The sequence below is a fragment of the Embiotoca jacksoni genome, unplaced genomic scaffold, assembly GCF_022577435.1.
Source record: "Embiotoca jacksoni isolate LCO1_2020_lvr unplaced genomic scaffold, fEmbJac1.0.p SCAF_44, whole genome shotgun sequence".
NCBI classification, from domain to species: Eukaryota; Metazoa; Chordata; class Actinopteri; family Embiotocidae; genus Embiotoca; species Embiotoca jacksoni.
In genome coordinates this window covers 1,408,078-1,426,614 of record NW_027185397.1, presented here as the reverse complement: position 1 = coordinate 1,426,614, position 18,537 = coordinate 1,408,078, and the positions used below count along the sequence as shown (strand labels likewise).

The window sequence follows — 18,537 nt, the reverse complement described above, 5'->3', positions numbered from 1 at the left end:
CTCAAAAATGTGCAGTTTGTTCAAATATGGATTTTTTTTTTTTTTTTTTTTGCTCTTCAACTTCAACTCATGAAAATCAGAACAGAAACAAAAGCTTTTCACATTTTTGTGTGCCAAAGAAAAATATGACAAAAGGAATTTACAAGAATTAGCATTTATTTGCATCAAAATGTTCCATTATACAATAAGAATACTAAAACTTTTTCTTTACAACAGAATTGAACCCTGCGTAGACATGACATCATCCAGAGGTCTTCTCTTGTTGATTAAAGTGCATCGTGTCTCTTTTTCAACCCTTGTTTTCGAACACGTGTTCGTCTGTGAATTAAACGGTAATCTTGCCCTTAAACTTGGTGAACATTAGAGACATTTATTCCTTTAACAGGACGTCCGCACACATGAACACGGAACAACCTGAAGCTGTTCCACTCAACAAAAAGTTGTTTTCCAGGTGCTAAAAAAAAAAAACACCAGCAGCAGCAAATTCTGAGTAAAATAATAATAATAATAAAAAAAGTAGTACTCCAACCCTTATTGTCAACATTTCACCAGACAACTACATTCAGTGTTTGATGGATTATAAGGCTGTTGCCTGGTGTTAAGTTCTGTTCCCTGAATTTCAATCGCACATTTGGCTTGAGACAAAAAAATGATATCTCCTCCCTCTTCTGAAGAATAAAAATAATAAATACAGGACGGGTGGAAATAAATACTCGACTCGTTCAAGACGGGATGGAGAGAAATCAAACGTGCAAAATTCTCTCGTGTGGGAACACAATCATTGTGTGAACTGTTAAAGAGTTACGAGCTTATTAATGCTATAATAATAACAATAATAATAATAATCATCATCATCTGTAGAGTAAAACACTCTCTCTCTCTCTCTCAGTACAGTTAGTTCACCAGAGTACTGCCTGTTAAACAATGTTAAACTGACCAAAGCTTACAGTGTCACGCCTTCATGAAAAAATAAATAAATCTGACAAGAGCAAAAAAACAAACAAACAAAAACAAAACACCATTTGGTCCCTCGTTTACATTCACTCATGTCAGCTCCTCTTAAAAACAGAAATAGCAGCAGCCGTGGCAACCTGAGCTCACAGAGTCAGGATGCCTTCCAGCGTCCTCTCGCATCACACATCAGCTGACATTCACAGAATGAGGCGGCTCCACGAGCCTCCAGAGGTCCCGGGGGATTCCCAGCACGAGCCCTGGGACACTGTGTGTGTGTGTGTGTGTGTGTGTGTGTGTGTGTGTGTGTGTGTGTGTGTGTGTGTGTGTGTGTGTGTGTGTGTGTGTGTGTGTGTGTGTGTGTGTGTGTGTGTGTGTGTGTGTGTTGCTGATTAGGTGACAGGTTTTTAGCGCGACTTCACCCCCAGCTGCGTCTTCAGGTGCTCGTACACCACGTAGCTGATGCTGACGGCGGGGATGACTTTGAGGAAGTTGGGTGCGAGGCCCCTGTAGAGCCCCGTCGGCCCCTCGCTCTGCACGATCTGCCTGAACAGGCCGCTCATCGTCACCTGCTGGCTGCCCGCCGTCGCAGCTGGACACGGGGGGGAAAAAAAAAAAAGAGAAAAAAGGTTTCACTTGCATGTTGCAATAAAGGTATGAAAGAAGTGTCTCAGAAATGATCCTCAAACAGATTCATCATTGAGGTCATTTTTTAAGAAAACAAATTGATCAATTAATAAAAAACAGTACTAAAGACATGACATTTTTCACTTGCATTCTACTCATTAAATGCAATTTGACATATTTGTTTAATGCGTCACATCAATTTCTGCCTTTTATTTAACCTATAAAACGAATGAGAACCATATAGCTGAACTGGACCATTTTCCATCTTAAAGTATTGAGAGGAATAAAAACATGTTGGTATCTGCATCCAGATATTCAGTAGTTTTGTTGTGCAGTCTTATTAATACTGATCCTCACCTTGTGCTTGCATGCGGGTTCGGATCAGAGCCAGAGGGTAACTGGCGAGTTGACCGCAGGTGCTGGACACGGTGCCGCAGGCCAGCAGGACCAACACGCCCGGGCCGGTGCTGTTGGTGCCGTACTGCTGCAGGTAGCTGTTCTTCAGCGTCTGGAAACAGGGAACACGTTTCATTAAAGCCTTTCTCTCCTTTTACAGGTTTCAGTCTGAAACTTTAAGAGCTCAGAGTGGCTTTTTAAAATGTCACTAATATCTCTTCCTTGTGGTTTATATTTATATTTATATTTGATTGAAACAGTTTTTTCTTCTTCTTTTAAAATCAGTGAAAAGTTAACAAGTTGGTGAAACTGTACAAACCGACACCAAGAGATAAAAGCTCGGGGAGGAAGAGCGTGTCGGGTCGGTCGGCTCACCTCGTACACGGCCAGGTCGATGCCGGCGTAGGGGATGATGCCCAACATGTTGGGGACGTAGCCTTTATAAAACGCGCCCAGTCCTTCTCTCCTGAAGAGCTGCTTGGCGCAGTCGGAGATGCCGGCGTACTGGCCGGTCTTCCTCAGAGCCAGGCGGGTTTTCAGCACCTGGAGAAACATTCAGGAAGATTAACTTTAGTCTCACTGTTGAGCTCCCAAAGCAGGCTTTCTTTTTCCGTAGGCCTGTGAGGATCAGAGCAGATTTGATGCAGCTGATCATCACCTCCATGGGGTAGATGGTGCTCTGGGCCATCACTCCAGCCACGGATCCGGCAACGAACCGCTCCAAGATGCTCAGAGTCTCCTTATCGCTGCCGATCAAACGCTTGATCTGGAGGAGAAGAAAAACACATTAAAAACACCGAATTCCTCTACAATATATTCGTATTTCAAAAGTTGTCATTCGCTCATCGTACCTGCTCGTAAGCCATGAACTTGAGGGCGGACTCGGGGGCGATCTTGATGATGTTCACCCCGTTGCCTCGCCACAGCGACTTGGTGCCACCCTCCTTGATCATCTGCATCAGCCCACTCATGATGCACATGTTGTTGGTTCGAGACCCATAAACCTGAAGGAGAAGGAGATGAAATCAATAACATGAAAATAACTTTTATCTGCACTGACACGGACTTTGTTTTTTGGAGATGTTAAATTTGAATAGCAGTTAAATTGTGGGATGAGCCGGGCACGGTGCCATGTGGGCCACTAGATGTGGGCCAACTGGGTCGGGTTTGTTTCAATAATTGGAGGTAAAATAACCAAAGCGTATGAATCCTAATCGATCGGGGTCAAAGTCTCCAGCTGACGCAGATCAAAACCGTGCGGTCGCAGCTCGACCTTCATCTCCCCGATGACGCGGGCGTCGGACGTTCGTGAGTCACTATTGGGGTGAAAAGTGGCTGAGCTCGATCCGACTATCAGTGGACTCTGCCCCTCGACCCCCCCCACCCCCTCCCACACACTCTCTCTCTCTCTCTAAACTTTAACTCATTTATGGCCCTTGGGTAACAAACTCTTGAGCCCCTGATTGATCTGGAGCGGGTGGTTGTGCCTCCTGCAGTTAGGACAGATTCTGGGGGACAATCGTTCCCACATCTGGATGTTTGGAGATTAAATGTCCCGATTTGACTTCAGAAGTCAAACGAAGGATCGGTCATTATATAGGTGGCCGAGTAAAAAAAACCGACAACTGGGTCATATCACACACCAGCTGATTACAGTTTGCACAGTTTCCTCCGCACACGGTGCAGTTCCCAAACTCTGCTCAGGCCTGGAAACTTGCATCCTATTTTCCAGTTACAGGCCAGTTCTCAGTAAAACGCTTCAGGGAGGTTTGACTCACCTGCATCATGACTTTGACTCGGTCCAGAGGAGCCGTGCACGTCCTGGAAATGGCGCCGGCTCCTCCGCCTGCGACCAGGTGCCTCCACCACATCCCGGTCTGCTTCTCCTCCACGGTGAAGTCATCCGGTACCATCAGGTTCTCACCCACATCGAATATCTGCCGGGAACACAGAATTCATCATGAAACAAACAGATCCGTTTAAATGACATCAGAGACAGATGGAAGATGGAGCTTTTTGTTGTCGTTTAGTTTTACGTGTCATTTACAGCTGTTGTTCTGAACCAGACATCCAGTTAACAAGTAAAGAAAACGGTTTTCTTGGTTGCAACACATGACAGAAGTCTTATGTCACCAGACTCCTCTGCTACAGCAAAGGTCAGGGAGCGCTTGTTTTTCACAGCAGCTTCAATGGAGGTCGAGAGTCAACCGGTATCTGACAGCAGCTTAGAAGAGGGTCCGCAGCCTCGTTCTGCTCCTGCCTCCTCATCAATGTACAACTTGAGAGTCATTCAAACAGTTGATTTATTCCCCCGTCTGACTGACCACTGACTCATGTTGCATCAGTAGTTTGCTTGTCTTGCTGCAAGAGTGAAATCAGACTTTATTCTTGGCTCTAGTTCCACCTGAACCAAGCCGAGGCATCGGGACTCATTAAATGGACCCGGCACTGCACTATAACCGACCCGGTCAGGCAGGACCAGGCTGTCCTCCCGGTGGGAGTTGTGCTATATCACTTCAGCCTGCTGCAGCTGCTCTTTTTTTACATAACAGCGAGACAAACCGACAAATCCTTCCCACTTAATCCTCCCTCAATGAGCCCAATTCCCTTCATGACCTAACGCAGCTTAATTGCTGACGCACGACTGCACCGGTTGAGTCTTTCAGGGAACGCAGTTCTCAATGGACCCGTTTCATCCAGACAGCAGGAAGGTGCGACGCCCTCTGAGGAGCGATATCGTTATCAGAAGCACCGATACGCTCAAAAATAAGACATTGAGTGGAAGCTGTTATCCTAAGAAACTTGAATTGGTAAAAACCCTTCTGATGTGTGTCCATACTTGTGTTTTTTATTTTATACTTTTACCACCTCTATTTTTATTCTGTATTGCTTTCGCTGTATCGTCCATGCTGCTGGAACGAAAAAATGTCTCCTTGCGGGCTTGATAGAGTATGTATATCTATCCATCCATCGCGTGCCGAGGGAGGCCTCACCGTGGAGTGTTTCCAGTACAGGATGATCTCGGGAATGTTGTCGGTCTTCTCCACCACGGGGTAGTTGCTCCAGTCTTTACTGCTGATTGTTATCGTACCGTTTTTATCCATGCTTAAAAAGACAAAGTAAAAACATTAAGTAACAGCAAGACATTAAACCCCCTCAAATCAACAAATCCACATTATGCAGTATATAATGTAACCGATGAATGAAAGTACCTCTTTAGGGCTTTTTCTGCGTGCTGCGGGGAAACGTGCACGCCGAGGTCACGGAGGGACTGCATGAACTCTGTAGGATCCACGCGGCCTTAAAAGGAAACCAAAGACAAGTTGTGAGAAAAAAAACCTGTCCTGAGCCGAACTAACGACACAAAGTAGAAGATGAAAGAAAAAGAAAAAGCGCCTCTCGTCTCCTACCTGCGTTCTTCCTGTCGAGGCTCTTCACCACCAGCTTCAGGTCTTTCTCGTAATCTTGTAGATAGCGAACGAACTTCTCGAAGTCCAGCTGTCCGTCAGAGTCATTTTCTTCCCTTTTAGAGGTTTTCTGCAAGGAGACAAATAATAAAGCCAGTGAGACATTATTATTATTATTATTATGATGATATTCAAGTCAGATAAGAATTTAAACACTTGAGGGGTGTTGAGAGATTGAGAATTGAATTAAAAGTCAGTAAATTATGACACTGGTCTCAGACAGTTTAGGGAGTTTAAAGTTTAGTGTTTCAGCTGATGACATGCAGCAGTGGAGCCTTCAAAACAATTTAACAGTCACTTATGAAACAAGCACATCAAGGTTGAAATGTACTCTATGTCGAACTAATGAGTAGCCAAGTAACTGAAAACCAGTCCAGCACTCAGGAATATGACACCGGAGGTTTAAAAGGTGTCCGTGTGGCTTGCAGGACACCACCGTGACCCATTTGCTAGATCAATGTCCTCGTTGGCTTTCTCGGATCACCTCCAGGCTGACCTGCCAAATGCTTTAGTTGCACTTCAAGCCACCCGAGCTAAAACAAGAGCAGGGATCGTGGCAGGCGTCCCATCTGCTGGAGCCCCGATACCCGACCTGCTGCCCAAACCACATGACCGTCACAGAAATGAGACGCTGCAGGACATTTCTGCTGGCCGTCCCCTGGAGCTCTCACTAAACCACCTGCACAAGTGCATAAATGTGACTTGCAGCTCGGGTCACAGGGAACGCCCGACCACCAATGTGAAGAATTATGACCTGCTATTTCGGTACTACGGGACACTCTGCTCCGCGTTTGTGTTCTTGTTCTGACCTTTTTCCCAAACCTGAAAATCCCATCAACAAAGACTGAATGTGTTGCAGCTGCTCTGCAGATGATGATTTGAGGTCAAATCAAGTCTTCACACCTACACGGCTGAATATTCTCACAGTTAGTCATCGGTTAGCGTCTGATGGGTTGCAATGAGTCACAGTCAGCTGCAGTCTTTCAGCACAAAAGTTCAGGTTTGTCACTTCACTTCTCAGGAATGTGCGATTAAAAAACAAAGAAAAAGAAAGGAGAACTTTACATGTCAAACTAGAACAAAAAGTCTAAAGACAAAGTGAAGAACCTATTAAATAAGAATACAAATATGAATTTAAAAAATATTCACAAGGAGGCATTAAAGTAAAAAAAAAACATGTGGGGCATTTTGCAAATAGTGTGTTTGCAAATGAGGTCTAATGGTGCAATCCCTGGATATGAAATCAGTTTAAGTTGCTTATGAAAAAACATATTGACTTCAAACACTTTCCAAATTTACTTATAATATTATGGCATAAATTCCTTTTTAGGGTGGATTGCCAATGTGCAATGAATGACAGTGGCATACGGTCTTTTTTTTATTCATAACATCTGTAATGCACGAAAAAGTAGTCATTACTTTTCAAAACAGCTGAGGCTGAAATTGCACGTTTCGTTAAAGCAATAACGATATAAACTGAAAAGAATAATTGTCTCGAAGCGCCTCTTCTGGAAACCCTCCCGCCTCGCGGCCTCGTCGTACGGCCTCGTCACGAGCCCGTGCTAACCCTTCCGGCGCCCGGAAAGAAAAGATTTAGTGACGTTAAAAGTGGCACACGGAGCAGCCGAGCAGAAAATGACCGTGTTTGGACGTCGAGAGGAGTGTCCGGTTACTTTAGAGAGCTTTCTTTCTTACCTTTCGCCATCTTTGGTAGGTGGAGAACTCCTGTGACGGCAGGAACACGCTCAGCTTGTTAAAGAGAGACTTCAGCTCGGACGGCAGCCCGTTGGATTCAAAACACTCCACTTCAATGGGGTCCGAGTTGGACACGGGGACGTAAAGGCACAGACCGAGCATGTTGGGCTCCGGACAGAACTACAATAAATAAATAAATAGCACACTGAATAGCTCGTCTCCTCCGACGGAGGAACACTGAAATGCCGGTAAGGAAACGCCGGCCGGCTTCTAAAAAACGTCTCAGTGTCACGCCCCTTCCAGGAAAGGGGCCACGTCATTGGCTGCTGAATCCATCCCGCCGAAAAAACGTGCGTCATTTTTACTACTGACCAATCGCTGAAGCGTCCCATTGATGGGGGCTCGGCTCCGCCCCGCCTTCTTCTTGCCTGAAGACATGAGGGAAGATTGACCAATCCGGTGTCTTCTTTCATTCACACTGCAGCAGAGAGACCTGTGCAAGAAGTCCTCTGAAACACGCACCAAAGATTATTAAATTAAAAAAAGTTGTTGTGTAGGGTAAATTGGTGCACTAATAATTATACAATTAATTAATCACATTTATTTAAACAGCATAAATACATTTACAAGTGCTCCTCAAACCAAATTCACAATTAAATCACTGATTTGTTTTCAGTTTGTTATGAAATAAATAATATAAATAAACATAAAAGCTTATTATAGAATAAAGCTAAGAAAACAATTAAAGGAATTAAGTTCAACAAAGGGCATGGACATGCAAAGATAAATCTATATTTAAAAAAGTCAATTAATACGAAACTTGAAACAGCATGAATAATGATGACAATATTAACTTCAAATGGATCTTTAGTGCAGCTCATGACAACACAAACTGTACCAAAACACCATTCAACCTGTGGACTAACTTAATCTGTTTAACCAAATCCAACCAGATGGATGCAATCTAATTTTACAATCCCCACTTCTAGAGAAAGCCGGCTACTAACTAATGACAGGGCAAGAATAACTTCTACCAAAGTGCAGAAACTCCAAGAGCCAATGTTGCTCTAAAATCTGACCCATCACTCTTCATGCAGAAACCTGACCAACACTGTCTGTCACACAATCTGATGTATTTGAATAATAGATATAAATGTGTGGCCCTTTGGAGGAGCCGGAGCCCTGGGATGCAAAAACTGGATTTTGTAACTCATGTCTTCAATCTTACAATTGATTTCTCCTCCTTATATGTTGTTTACTGTGCTGCGGACAGTATTGCATCTTTTGTGGTTATGCAGTATACGTAGATCTAAAGCTTGTTCTGTGTAAAAACAAGAAGAAAAAAAAGACCATGAGGCTGACAAGCTGGACGGATGAAGGCTGCAGAAAAAAAATTGCGACAAGAACAAGTGCCGACAGCTGAAAAAGGAACTGAAAGAGCGGCAAGAGCCACCAGTTGAACCACAGACGACAGGCGGCGATCAGCTGATCCTGTCTAAGTTTACAGGACACACACACACACACACACACACACACACACACACACACACACACACGATCCTCTACATGTGGTCAAACTATCAGAGAAGTTCTGTGACTTCTCAGTATTTACTTTTCTCTGTTCAGCTGGTTTCAGTTTGACTTCTGCCCAAATGAGGATTTACTAAAGTAGTTCAATCTGTATATGTGGCCAAAAGTTTATGGACAAAAGTATATTTCAATATTTTAGACAACATGCCTTTGTGTCAACAGCTTGTTTTGTCCCCAGTGGTATAATTTTGATATACTTGTTACTTTACATGAGTATTTCACTTTTATCTACATTATACTTCTATTCAACTGCATTTCAGAGGGAAGTACTTTACTTGTCTTCCACTACATATTATTTATTTTACACACCTAAGGTCTCCTTAAAGCAGAAAAGCAAACCCACAACAAATGATTGTTTCATGATTGTTTTCTTTTGTTTGAGCGCTTCATTTATTTCGTCTGTTAACAGAGTTGTTTTATGTCGAAAGTACATTTGAGCATTGTGACTTGTCAGCATGCACTTCAACACACTGCGTCAGGCTTTTTAAATGTCTCTCTTTCAAAAGTCTTCAATCCACAGAAGCCACTTTAAGCTCGTACAACTTCATGTGTTTTAAAGTTTTTCTCGGTTCATTTTCCACCATGTCAAATGTTTTGGTTCAGTCTGGTGTCAGTTTAACTCTCGAGGCTTCTTCCAGGATACAAACTCAAGCACCTTTAAACTTATTAACACTATTAGCAGCTGTGCAGAAACATTAAGCTCCTTGCAGACGCTCTTTCAGCCTTCATCTTGACACAGGTTTTACCTCCTCTTTACCAGGTTGATGCACACATTTAAAAGCACAACGAGGACTTTTCTCTTTTTAAACAGGTTAAATGACTGATTACAAGAGTGAAGACTCCTCTGACAATTAAAGTCTGCTTGAAACATCACTATTATCTATTCATTATCAATAAACAGATTGTAGATTATCCTCAATAATTTTGTCCGGAGTACTTTAAAAGATCTGTGTGGAAATGTACAAGATTTCACAGCTTCTTTGTTTTAATCTCCAGATGTGTGCTGAAGGGCAGAGCTCTGGATTTCAACATTTCTCAGGAAGTACAGAGCGTTGTTATTGTGAGGTGTGAGGGCACCAACACTTCTGTCTACTCCGTAATAAGCAACAATAGATAACAGTAGTGTTAATAATAACAACAACATACTTTAATAAGCTGCAGGGTGCACATGTTGCAGTCATTTCTTGAAGACCTTCACTAACACATCAGTTAATGTTCGGTGTGAACACAAACATGCTGCTGCTGCTTGTTGTTGAATCCTTTACGTCACACGTCGGAGGGTAAACTGTTACTGCGATAAAGACGAGTCTGTTTGTGACAAACAGGATTCAGGAGCACTTTAACCTGCAGGATCGGACAAACAGTCCATATCTGTCAAGAAGAAAACAGGTGAGAGGTGAGGGGGGCGATGTCTCGTCATCAACAGGGAAGTCTCAGAGTGGTACAACATTGTTATCTGGGGCTGTTGTTGTCTGCCTGGAAAAAAAAAAGGCATTATGGTGCTTTTATGGTTGTTGTTGGGACATACATGTAACATGCTGTTCTTTATCCCTTATTGGGTTTTTAAATGGTCATAAAAAATATATGATGGAAAAATCATGTAAAATTGTTGTGAAAATTGATTTGAAAAAGACTGGCCCTTAATAATCTGTTGGTACTGACCACAGCGTGTCCACGGTAAAAATTCCACATTTAATCAAGTTCAATCAATATCTACAATACATCGATAGTCAACACATATTTTGTATCAGAACAGCCTAAATTTAACAGCATATGCATGTTTTTTTCTGGATGCATTTTTATATGTTTTCAATTATGGGTGGGTGGGTAGTGGTGGTGGTGGTGGTGAGGGGGTGTTTTCTGGATCTGCAATTACACAGAAGTTCCCTAAATGCCTAATGAGGTGCATGCCAAACTGGTTCGAAAAGTATAAAATGAAGTGTTGTAATCTGGGATTTAATTAGGACAAGCCATGTTGCATGTCCTGTCCTCTGACCTCACTGTGGACGGAGTTTAACCTCTGCTGCTCTGACACAGTGTGGGCAAACACAGGTGGAGGTAGCAAGGGGAGATTGTCCACTCGTTCATCGATAGCGTTTTTTGTGTCGTTCTCTCGGACAGGTTAGAAAATAAATTATGAAATGCCAAACATACCTCTAAACCGTCCTCAGTTGTGGTTGTTAAAGGTGTCAGGTTGCAAAAAAACGCCATAAACATCCACTAAAAATAAGATCAAATACTTGGTCCACACTCACATGTGCTGAATATGTGTCCCTTTTTCATATATTTTTATTTTCCTTTATTGAGCTCTATAAATTGCCTGAGTTGTACAGTCTGTTGAAATAAATCTGATTTTTACTTCACAGTGTGAAAACTCTTCATGAATCACTGAAGTCCTTGAGGGCCATTTTTTTCAAACAGTTGCTCACAGATATCCAACACCCACTCTGCCTGTGCTGTGCTGTGCTGCCCTCTGTTGGCTGAACTTGAGACAAAACAGTGTTCATTTGCCTGTTTGTCTCTGTAGAAACACTTCTTCATGCCAAACAGGAATTATCATGTGGGTATAAATATTATACAAAGAATATTAGGCCTGTATCTGAGTGGATGAAACACTTTAATGTACTTTTGAAAATTTTGATTCACCAGTTATTTGAATAAAAATATATAATTCAGGTTTATTTAGTTAAAGTGACCTTTTTATTAATAAAAATAGTAGGAATAAAGACCGTAATTGTGCCACATTCAACAAAAATCTAAAAAATATGTCTCCATAAAGCAGCTAATAATAATTAATAAGAGCGCCTGCTGTTCTCATTTATCTGGCTCGAGCATTTGGAGACAACATTAACAACTTAGTGACATGTTCAGCAAAATCCTCCCTTTGAATCCTGTTCAATCAGATATATAATGTGAAATATATATTATAAAAAAGACCGGTGGAAGAAGCACTTAGATCTTTTACTTGAGTAAATGTAGCAATAGTGAAGAAATAACCTCAATTGCTTTAAAAAAAAAAAAAAAAGACTTCCCTATCTATCCAGTGAAAGTTATTCTGGTCTTCATTTAGGCCGATTAACAAAATACTTGACACGTTACACGTGAAAGCGGATTTTATTGGTTCATGTCGGTATTATGAGCCCAGCAGCGGTGCAGGCTGTCGCCGCACGGTGGCGCTGTTTCACGCTCAGGCTGCAGCATGACTGGCAGTGAATAAAGGTCCAAAGATGGGTCAAGCCAACAAGGCTGAATCGCCGAGAGACCGGAAGTAGAGGGATTTGCCTTTAAAAATAATTCCACAGAAATATCTACAAACAAACGGCGATGACTAGTTTTACTTTGAGATGGTCTTTAACATGACTACAGATTAATAAACATACATGTGTCTTTTTTCATTGTCTAGTCAATTCATGTAGGCTATTCCTGTATGTTACGGTTTTAGAAAATCTTTCAGTTTACAGTTTTTTAAAAATAGTGGAAGCTTGTAGAATTATTGTCGGTATAACTAGTCAGGATGTTCGCATTTGTTTAATTTGACCATCTGAATGGGAACACTTGCCATATTTAACAGACTTCCTTAACAAGGGTAGCGATAAGAAAAACACTAACCCTTAGGAATGAGGAACTTTTTTTGAGCTTAATACTTTAAATAGTTACTTGAACAAACCTAATAATTTCAGGTATGACATAAGTAGTAGGCTATATTAACACGGGTGTATTCAATGTTTTCCCACCCAAGTAATAGCTTGATCTGTCAGATGTTACTCTGCACAGTATGAATTATTATTATTATTATTATTATTACTGTGATGATTTTTCATTTAATTAGTTTATCATATGATTCAGTCATTTTTAAGCATGTGTGCAATACATTTGCTTTTTGGTTATAAGCATTTTACAAATGCCAGTCTGTGTTTTTTTAAAGGTCCTGTTTTCTCGTATCAATTCGTGGAGGATAGCCTGTAATTGGCACATTAATAGATCATGAGGAAAGTACAAGTTGGCACCTGAATAGCAAATTATACCTTTATTCATGTTTCCTTCTGCTTCAGCAAGTTTAATATCTAGTTTAAAAAAAAACCTGAAACCTATCTGGATCAATTCATGTTTTCTCATATTTGGAGAGACAACAATTTAAGCCAGTCCCTACATATTTGAGCGCTGAGAAGGAAGAGCCTTTTATTCTGAAAGCCACCCACCGGAAATGACACAACATCCTGTCCGCTAGCTTGACGCCAGCTCGCGCAAAGTTCCTCCTCTGGGTGCCGAAGAGAAAGAGGGCAGAAGTGTTTTTCTTCTGTCACATTATGTTGTTGAATCGCTGCTCATGAAGCCTCCGAGACCCGAAATCTGTCCAGGTAAGATTTTGATCACTTTTGATCACGTACGTGAACATTTTTCTCCACTTTTCTCCGCGTTGATAATCGAGATCGTTTTTGTGTGATTTCAGATTTCGGTGCTGAATCATCTCTGAAGGAGTTCGCATGAAAACACACAGCAACACCAGTCCGGACATTTCGTTCACTTCAGCTCGTTTGGAAAAGTTTCTTCCCCCATCTTCCGTCGTGTTTTATGCGAGCGGAGAGTTCAGCGATGGCCTTCTTCGTGAAAAAGAAGAAATTCAAGTTCCAGACGCAGCTGACCCTGGAGGAGCTCAGCGCGGTGCCGTTTGTCAACGGAGTCCTGTTCTGCAAGCTGCGGCTGCTGGACGGAGACTTTGCTGCCACTTCGACCAGGTGAACAAACACAAACACCTCAACATGCGTGGACAACTCCCATACCTGGCATTTTAACAGGGTTTTTAAAAAAAATAAAAAAATTAATTATTACTTTATTTTTATTTATTTGTTTTTACTTGATTTAAGTCCTTGTAATCCACTAAGTGCATCTGTGGAGCTACAGGGTGAATGCCAGGAACTTTTATGGTTCCTAAACTGCTTTATGATGTGATAAGTCAGCTAAAAATAGTGATGCTGTGGTAGTTTATGGCTGTTTTTACTCAGTTTTCCTGTTTAGCATCATATAATTCCAGTACAGACCAGATCTTTCTCTGTTGGTTGTTTTCTTTGTTTTTTGTTAAAGCCGTTTCTGTTCTGTTGAACTGAAGAGTTTCAGGTTTGCGCTGCAGCTCAGCTCAGGCTGGTTAATGAAAGCCTGGCTGCCAGAGTCCCGGTTAAACGCAGGGTGTTGCCATGTTAAGTGGCCTCTGTGTATCTGTGCTGGCATTTCTCCTCGACTACCAGACTAAACACACACCAAAAACAACCACCCCCTCTTGGAGAAGTGGTGTCTGTTTTTCTGGTTAAATGACACGTAGATGACCTCCGCTGCTCTTTGGTCTTTTCATCTCCTGCTTCACGTCAGATTTTCCTCTCTGCTCCTCGATAACATCAGCAACTTTCATCTCTTTTCTCCTTCCTCGTCTTTGATTCACTACGTGAGATGTACAGCCTTTAAAGTGGCATCAGATGTCTGTCCCGGTGTTTTGCAGTGAGGACGGTTTGACCTTCGTAACCTTGTCACCCACTACAAGAGGCAGCGGGTTACGGCGCAACCTGAAAACCTGCCGAGGGGATGAAAACGTTGTTCGTGTTCCAGCAGGAGCTGGTTTGAACTGATTTTTCTATTCTCTTGAGAAGTCACAGACCTCTGGATGATCTCTGCGTCCTACATGAACATCACACTCCCCTCCGCTGTTCCTGCTTCTTCTGTACAGACTCTGACCTACTAAACTAACCTCCATGTGTAAAACAAACACGAGGCGTTATATTCTGGGGCCGAGCGTTTCATTGGCAGAGAAATCTCTGACCTGCTGCGAACCCATTTCTCAGATGAAAGGACGGAGCTGATTTGTCCGTGTCTGGTTTCTGATCTGGGATCTGTTAAGTGAAGGATGCCCCACATTCGTGTTCAGGCCTGCTGAACTTCAAACCCTCCAGCTGACAGACGTGTACGTGGGGAGACGCTTCCCCAGCGTCCTCCGGTTTAAAGCTGATCGTCCTCTTTGTTCTCACGCAGCACCGTCCCGGTACAGTGTGTGTGTGTGTGTGTATGTGTGTGTGTGTGTGTGTGTGTGTGAGAGTGAGTGTGTGTGTGTGTGTGTGTGTGTGTGTGTGTGAGTGTGTGTGTGTGTGTGTGTGTGTGTGTGTGTGTGTGTGTGTGTGAGTGTGTGTGTGTGTGTGTGAGTGTGTGTGTGTGTGTGTGAGTGTGTGTGTGTGTGTGTGTGTGAGTGTGTGTGTGTGTGTGTGTGTGTGTGTGTGTGTGTGTGAGTGTGTGTGTGTGTGTGTGTGTGAGAGTGAGTGTGTGTGTGTGTGTGTGTGTGTGTGTGTGTGTGAGTGTGAGTGTGTGTGTGTGTGTGTGTGTGTGTGTGTGTGTGTGTGTGTGTGTGAGTGTGTGTGTGTGTGTGTGAGTGTGTGTGTGTGTGTGTGAGTGTGTGTGTGTGTGTGTGTGAGTGTGTGTGTGTGTGTGTGTGTGTGTGTGTGTGTGTGTGTGTGAGTGTGTGTGTGTGTGTGTGTGAGTGTGTGTGTGTGTGAGTGTGTGTGTGTGTGTGTGTGTGTGTGTGAGTGTGTGTGTGTGTGTGTGTGTGTGAGTGTGTGTGTGTGTGAGTGTGTGTGTGTGTGTGTGTGTGTGTGTGTGTGTGTGTGTGTGTGTGTGTGTGAGTGTGTGTGTGTGTGAGTGTGTGTGTGAGAGTGAGTGTGTGTGTGTGTGTGTGTGAGAGTGAGTGTGTGTGTGTGTGTGTGTGTGTGTGTGTGTGTGAGTGTGTGTGTGTGTGTGTGTGTGTGTGAGTGTGTGTGTGTGTGTGTGTGTGAGTGTGTGTGTGTGTGTGTGTGTGTGTGTGTGTGTGTGTGTGTATGTGTGTGTGTGTGTGTGTGTGTGTGTGTATGTGTGTGTGTGTGTGTGTGTGTGTGAGAGTGAGTGTGTGTGTGTGTGTGTGTGTGTGTGTGTGTGTGTGAGTGTGTGTGTGTGTGTGTGTGTGTGTGTGTGTGTGAGTGTGTGTGTGTGTGTGTGTGTGAGTGTGTGTGTGTGTGTGTGTGTGTGTGTGTGTGTGTGAGTGTGTGTGTGTGTGTGTGTGTGTGTGTGAGTGTGTGTGTGTGTGTGTGTGAGTGTGTGTGTGTGTGTGTGTGAGTGTGTGTGTGTGTGTGTGTGTGTGAGGGAAACATAAACACGCGGTCAGATCAGGATCAGGTTGATCAGGTTTCTCGTCAGCAGATGTTTCCTCCTTCTTACCTTTCATCAGTGAGGACACATCAGTGTTGGACTTGTGCTCGGTGGAGATAATCTCTCCACAAAGTTTGTAGAGCCCAAGTTTAGTTCAGTTTGTCTCGTTTCTACATGTGTTCACGGAAGACTTGAGTTTTTTAGGAGGTGCACAGCCTGTTCCTGCAGCCCTAATGAGCAGCAAGAAATAACCTTCATGATTAATATCCCAGTAAGGTTGCTCGATCGTTATCCAGGTTTTTTTGTGACCTCTGGTACGTGAACGTTTGCGATTTGATCACGTAACTTTTAATATTCCAAGTAATCCGAGTAATACTGACTCTCGGAGGCGATGGCTTCCCCCATGTCGCCAGGCTGCACTCTGGGAAATCTCTACATTTAACAAGAATACATACTGGCCTGCAGACCACCAGATATACTGCTAATATATGTAAGTGTTGGAGGTATTTGAAGCCATTAATTGATTAAATATTCTGTGTGCATCCAGATGCTCCGCCCACCTCTGAGCAGCCTGGTTCTGTTGAAGGTTTCTTCTGTTAAAAGAGAGTTTTTCCTTCTGTTGGAGGTTTCTTCCTGTTAAAAGGGAGTTTTTCCTTCTGTTGGAGGTTTCTTCTGTTAAAAGAGAGTTTTTCCTTCCTTCTGTTGAAGGTTTCTTCTGTTAAAAGAGAGTTTTTCCTTCTGTTGGAGGTTTCTTCCTGTTAAAAGGGAGTTTTTCCTTCTGTTGGAGGTTTCTTCTGTTAAAAGAGAGTTTTTCCTTCCTTCTGTTGAAGGTTTCTTCCTGTTAAAAGAGAGTTTTTCCTTCCTTCTGTTGAAGGTTTCTTCCTGTTAAAAGAGAGTTTTTCCTTCCTTCTGTTGAAGGTTTCTTCCTGTTAAAAGGGAGTTTTTCCTTCTGTTGAAGGTTTCTTCCTGTTAAAAGAGAGTTTTTCCTTCTGTTGGAGGTTTCTTCTGTTAAAAGAGAGTTTTTCCTTCTGTTGGAGGTTTCTTCTGTTAAAAGAGAGTTTTTCCTTCTGTTGGAGGTTTCTTCTGTTAAAAGAGAGTTTTTCCTTCCTTCTGTTGAAGGTTTCTTCCTGTTAAAAGAGAATTTTTCCTTCTGTTGGAGGTTTCTTCTGTTAAAAGAGAGTTTTTCCTTCCTTCTGTTGGAGGTTTTTCTCTCTTAAAGAAGAGGTTTTTTTTTTCCTCCTAGCTTACATGGGAATTGTTGAATTGTTGGGTTTGTCTGTATGATGCCATAAAGTTCTGCTGTGCGGACTTTACTGTATTAAGTGCCATGAAATAACTTGTGTTGTGATTTGGCGAATATATAAATATAAAATATAATTGAGTTATATCCCAGTGATCTTCTAGTCCATAAAAAGACAAAGAACAGATGCCCATCACAAGTTCCCAGAACTCCAGGCGATGTCTTTCCGTTGTTTATTTCTTATGAGCAGAGAAAAGCTGAAACTTATTGGATGAATTATTTTCAGAACAGTTCATATGTTTTCTGACTGATGCAGATGTTTCAAACGAACGTGCATGTTTCTGCCGCACAAATTGCAGGCCTGTGTTCCCTCAGAGGTCAACTCTCCTCTCGGCTGCTTATATAACGGCTCAGATTCCCTCCCTCCCATCTCGGCTATCATCTCTGGCTGACAACAAGGCCCTCTCAGAGGAGGACGCGACAGCACAGGGAGGCTCCCTGAGATTAGCGTTATGTCACAGATGTGACAGACCCAGTCTTTGTGTGGGTCCCGGCTGGGGCCTCGCCTTGTTGTGGGTCGGGAACACTGGTGGAATTAACGGCCAGTTTATCCAGCGGACTGCACTTCCTTGCATGAAAACTCTCCCTAAGTCCCGGCTGGAAGCGCAGACCAGTCGCTCGCTGCGAATGTGACCAACATGTCGGGACGAGTTGTGTTCGGCCGGTCTAATATCTCACATCAATATCTCATCAGCAGATAAAATCACTCAGCTTTGGTAAATCTTACTTTAGAGCACCTCACGTCACTCTTTCATGAAAGATAATGTGTTTCTTTCCTTCTTTTAAAGTGTTTGATAAACACATTTCGGCTGCTAAATCTTTATCTGAATGTTTTTACTTCCCAAAAATCCATGTTGAGTCAGGCTCTTGTTTTGGGATTTTCCACCGCAATAAGGATAAAATACTAAAGATTAATTCTGCATGCTCGATGTTTTCTGCCTTTTTACTGACTGATGTCCGAGCAGACTGATAATTTGTCCCCTGGTTGAACTCGTGATTTTACAATTTTATTGATATACCATAAAACAATGCTTTGCATTTATTACAGCTTGAGTGAAGCTGAAGGCGAAGAAAGAATGACATAAAAGCCTTCATGCGTCTTTAGTCTTCTCACAAAATCAGCTTGAAAAAGACAATAAAGTCGACCAAAGCAAATAACAGCGTTGTAGTTGCTGTTTTGTTTCGACGACCTCATGGACACTTAATGTTTTCTCTTTCTTGTCTTAAATTTTTGTCATTTACGTTCATCTTACGAGGTGTTTTTAACACTTTTTCATAAAAGTAAGGAACTAAATCCTATTTAGTCTTTTTGTTAATCAAGTGAAGTAATCTTTCCTCCAGCCGTCCCAAACA

At 42.6% G+C, this 18,537-nt stretch overlaps 2 protein-coding genes across 2 annotated transcripts in view; one reads left to right on the top strand and one right to left on the bottom strand.

Annotated features, from left to right (window-relative positions):
- Window positions 1-138: 138 nt before the first annotated feature.
- Window positions 139-7,378, bottom strand: slc25a25a (solute carrier family 25 member 25a). The gene is made up of 10 exons (XM_069169383.1): window positions 7,137-7,378; window positions 5,385-5,511; window positions 5,187-5,274; window positions 4,968-5,079; window positions 3,753-3,911; window positions 2,826-2,978; window positions 2,633-2,740; window positions 2,350-2,517; window positions 1,936-2,086; window positions 139-1,543 (listed from the first exon to the last, which is right to left on the bottom strand). The coding sequence occupies exons 1-10, from the start codon at window positions 7,296-7,298 to the stop codon at window positions 1,359-1,361; spliced, it is 1,413 nt and encodes a 470-aa protein (XP_069025484.1). The 5' UTR covers window positions 7,299-7,378; the 3' UTR covers window positions 139-1,358.
- Window positions 7,379-12,977: 5,599 nt separating this feature from the next.
- Window positions 12,978-18,537, top strand: part of eeig1a (estrogen-induced osteoclastogenesis regulator 1a) — a 36,802-nt gene continuing 31,242 nt past the window's right edge. Inside the window, exons 1-2 of the mRNA XM_069169332.1 lie at window positions 12,978-13,084; window positions 13,177-13,462. Of these exons, the coding sequence (XP_069025433.1) occupies window positions 13,299-13,462 (164 nt within the window). The 5' untranslated portion in view covers window positions 12,978-13,084; window positions 13,177-13,298. The remainder of the gene's footprint in view (window positions 13,085-13,176; window positions 13,463-18,537) is intronic.

What these genes read in the sequence shown, in the direction of transcription:
- slc25a25a (XM_069169383.1), bottom strand. Translation starts at nt 7,298, where the DNA reads ATGCTCGGTCTGTGCCTTTACGTCCCCGTGTCCAACTCGGACCCCATT. An exon ending in GCAGAAAAAGCCCTAAAGAG is followed by an intron (nt 5,080 to 5,186) that starts GTACTTTCATTC and finishes TGTCTTTTTAAG; the next exon opens with CATGGATAAAAACGGTACGA. An exon ending in AGTTCATGGCTTACGAGCAG is followed by an intron (nt 2,741 to 2,825) that starts GTACGATGAGCG and finishes CTTCTCCTCCAG; the next exon opens with ATCAAGCGTTTGATCGGCAG.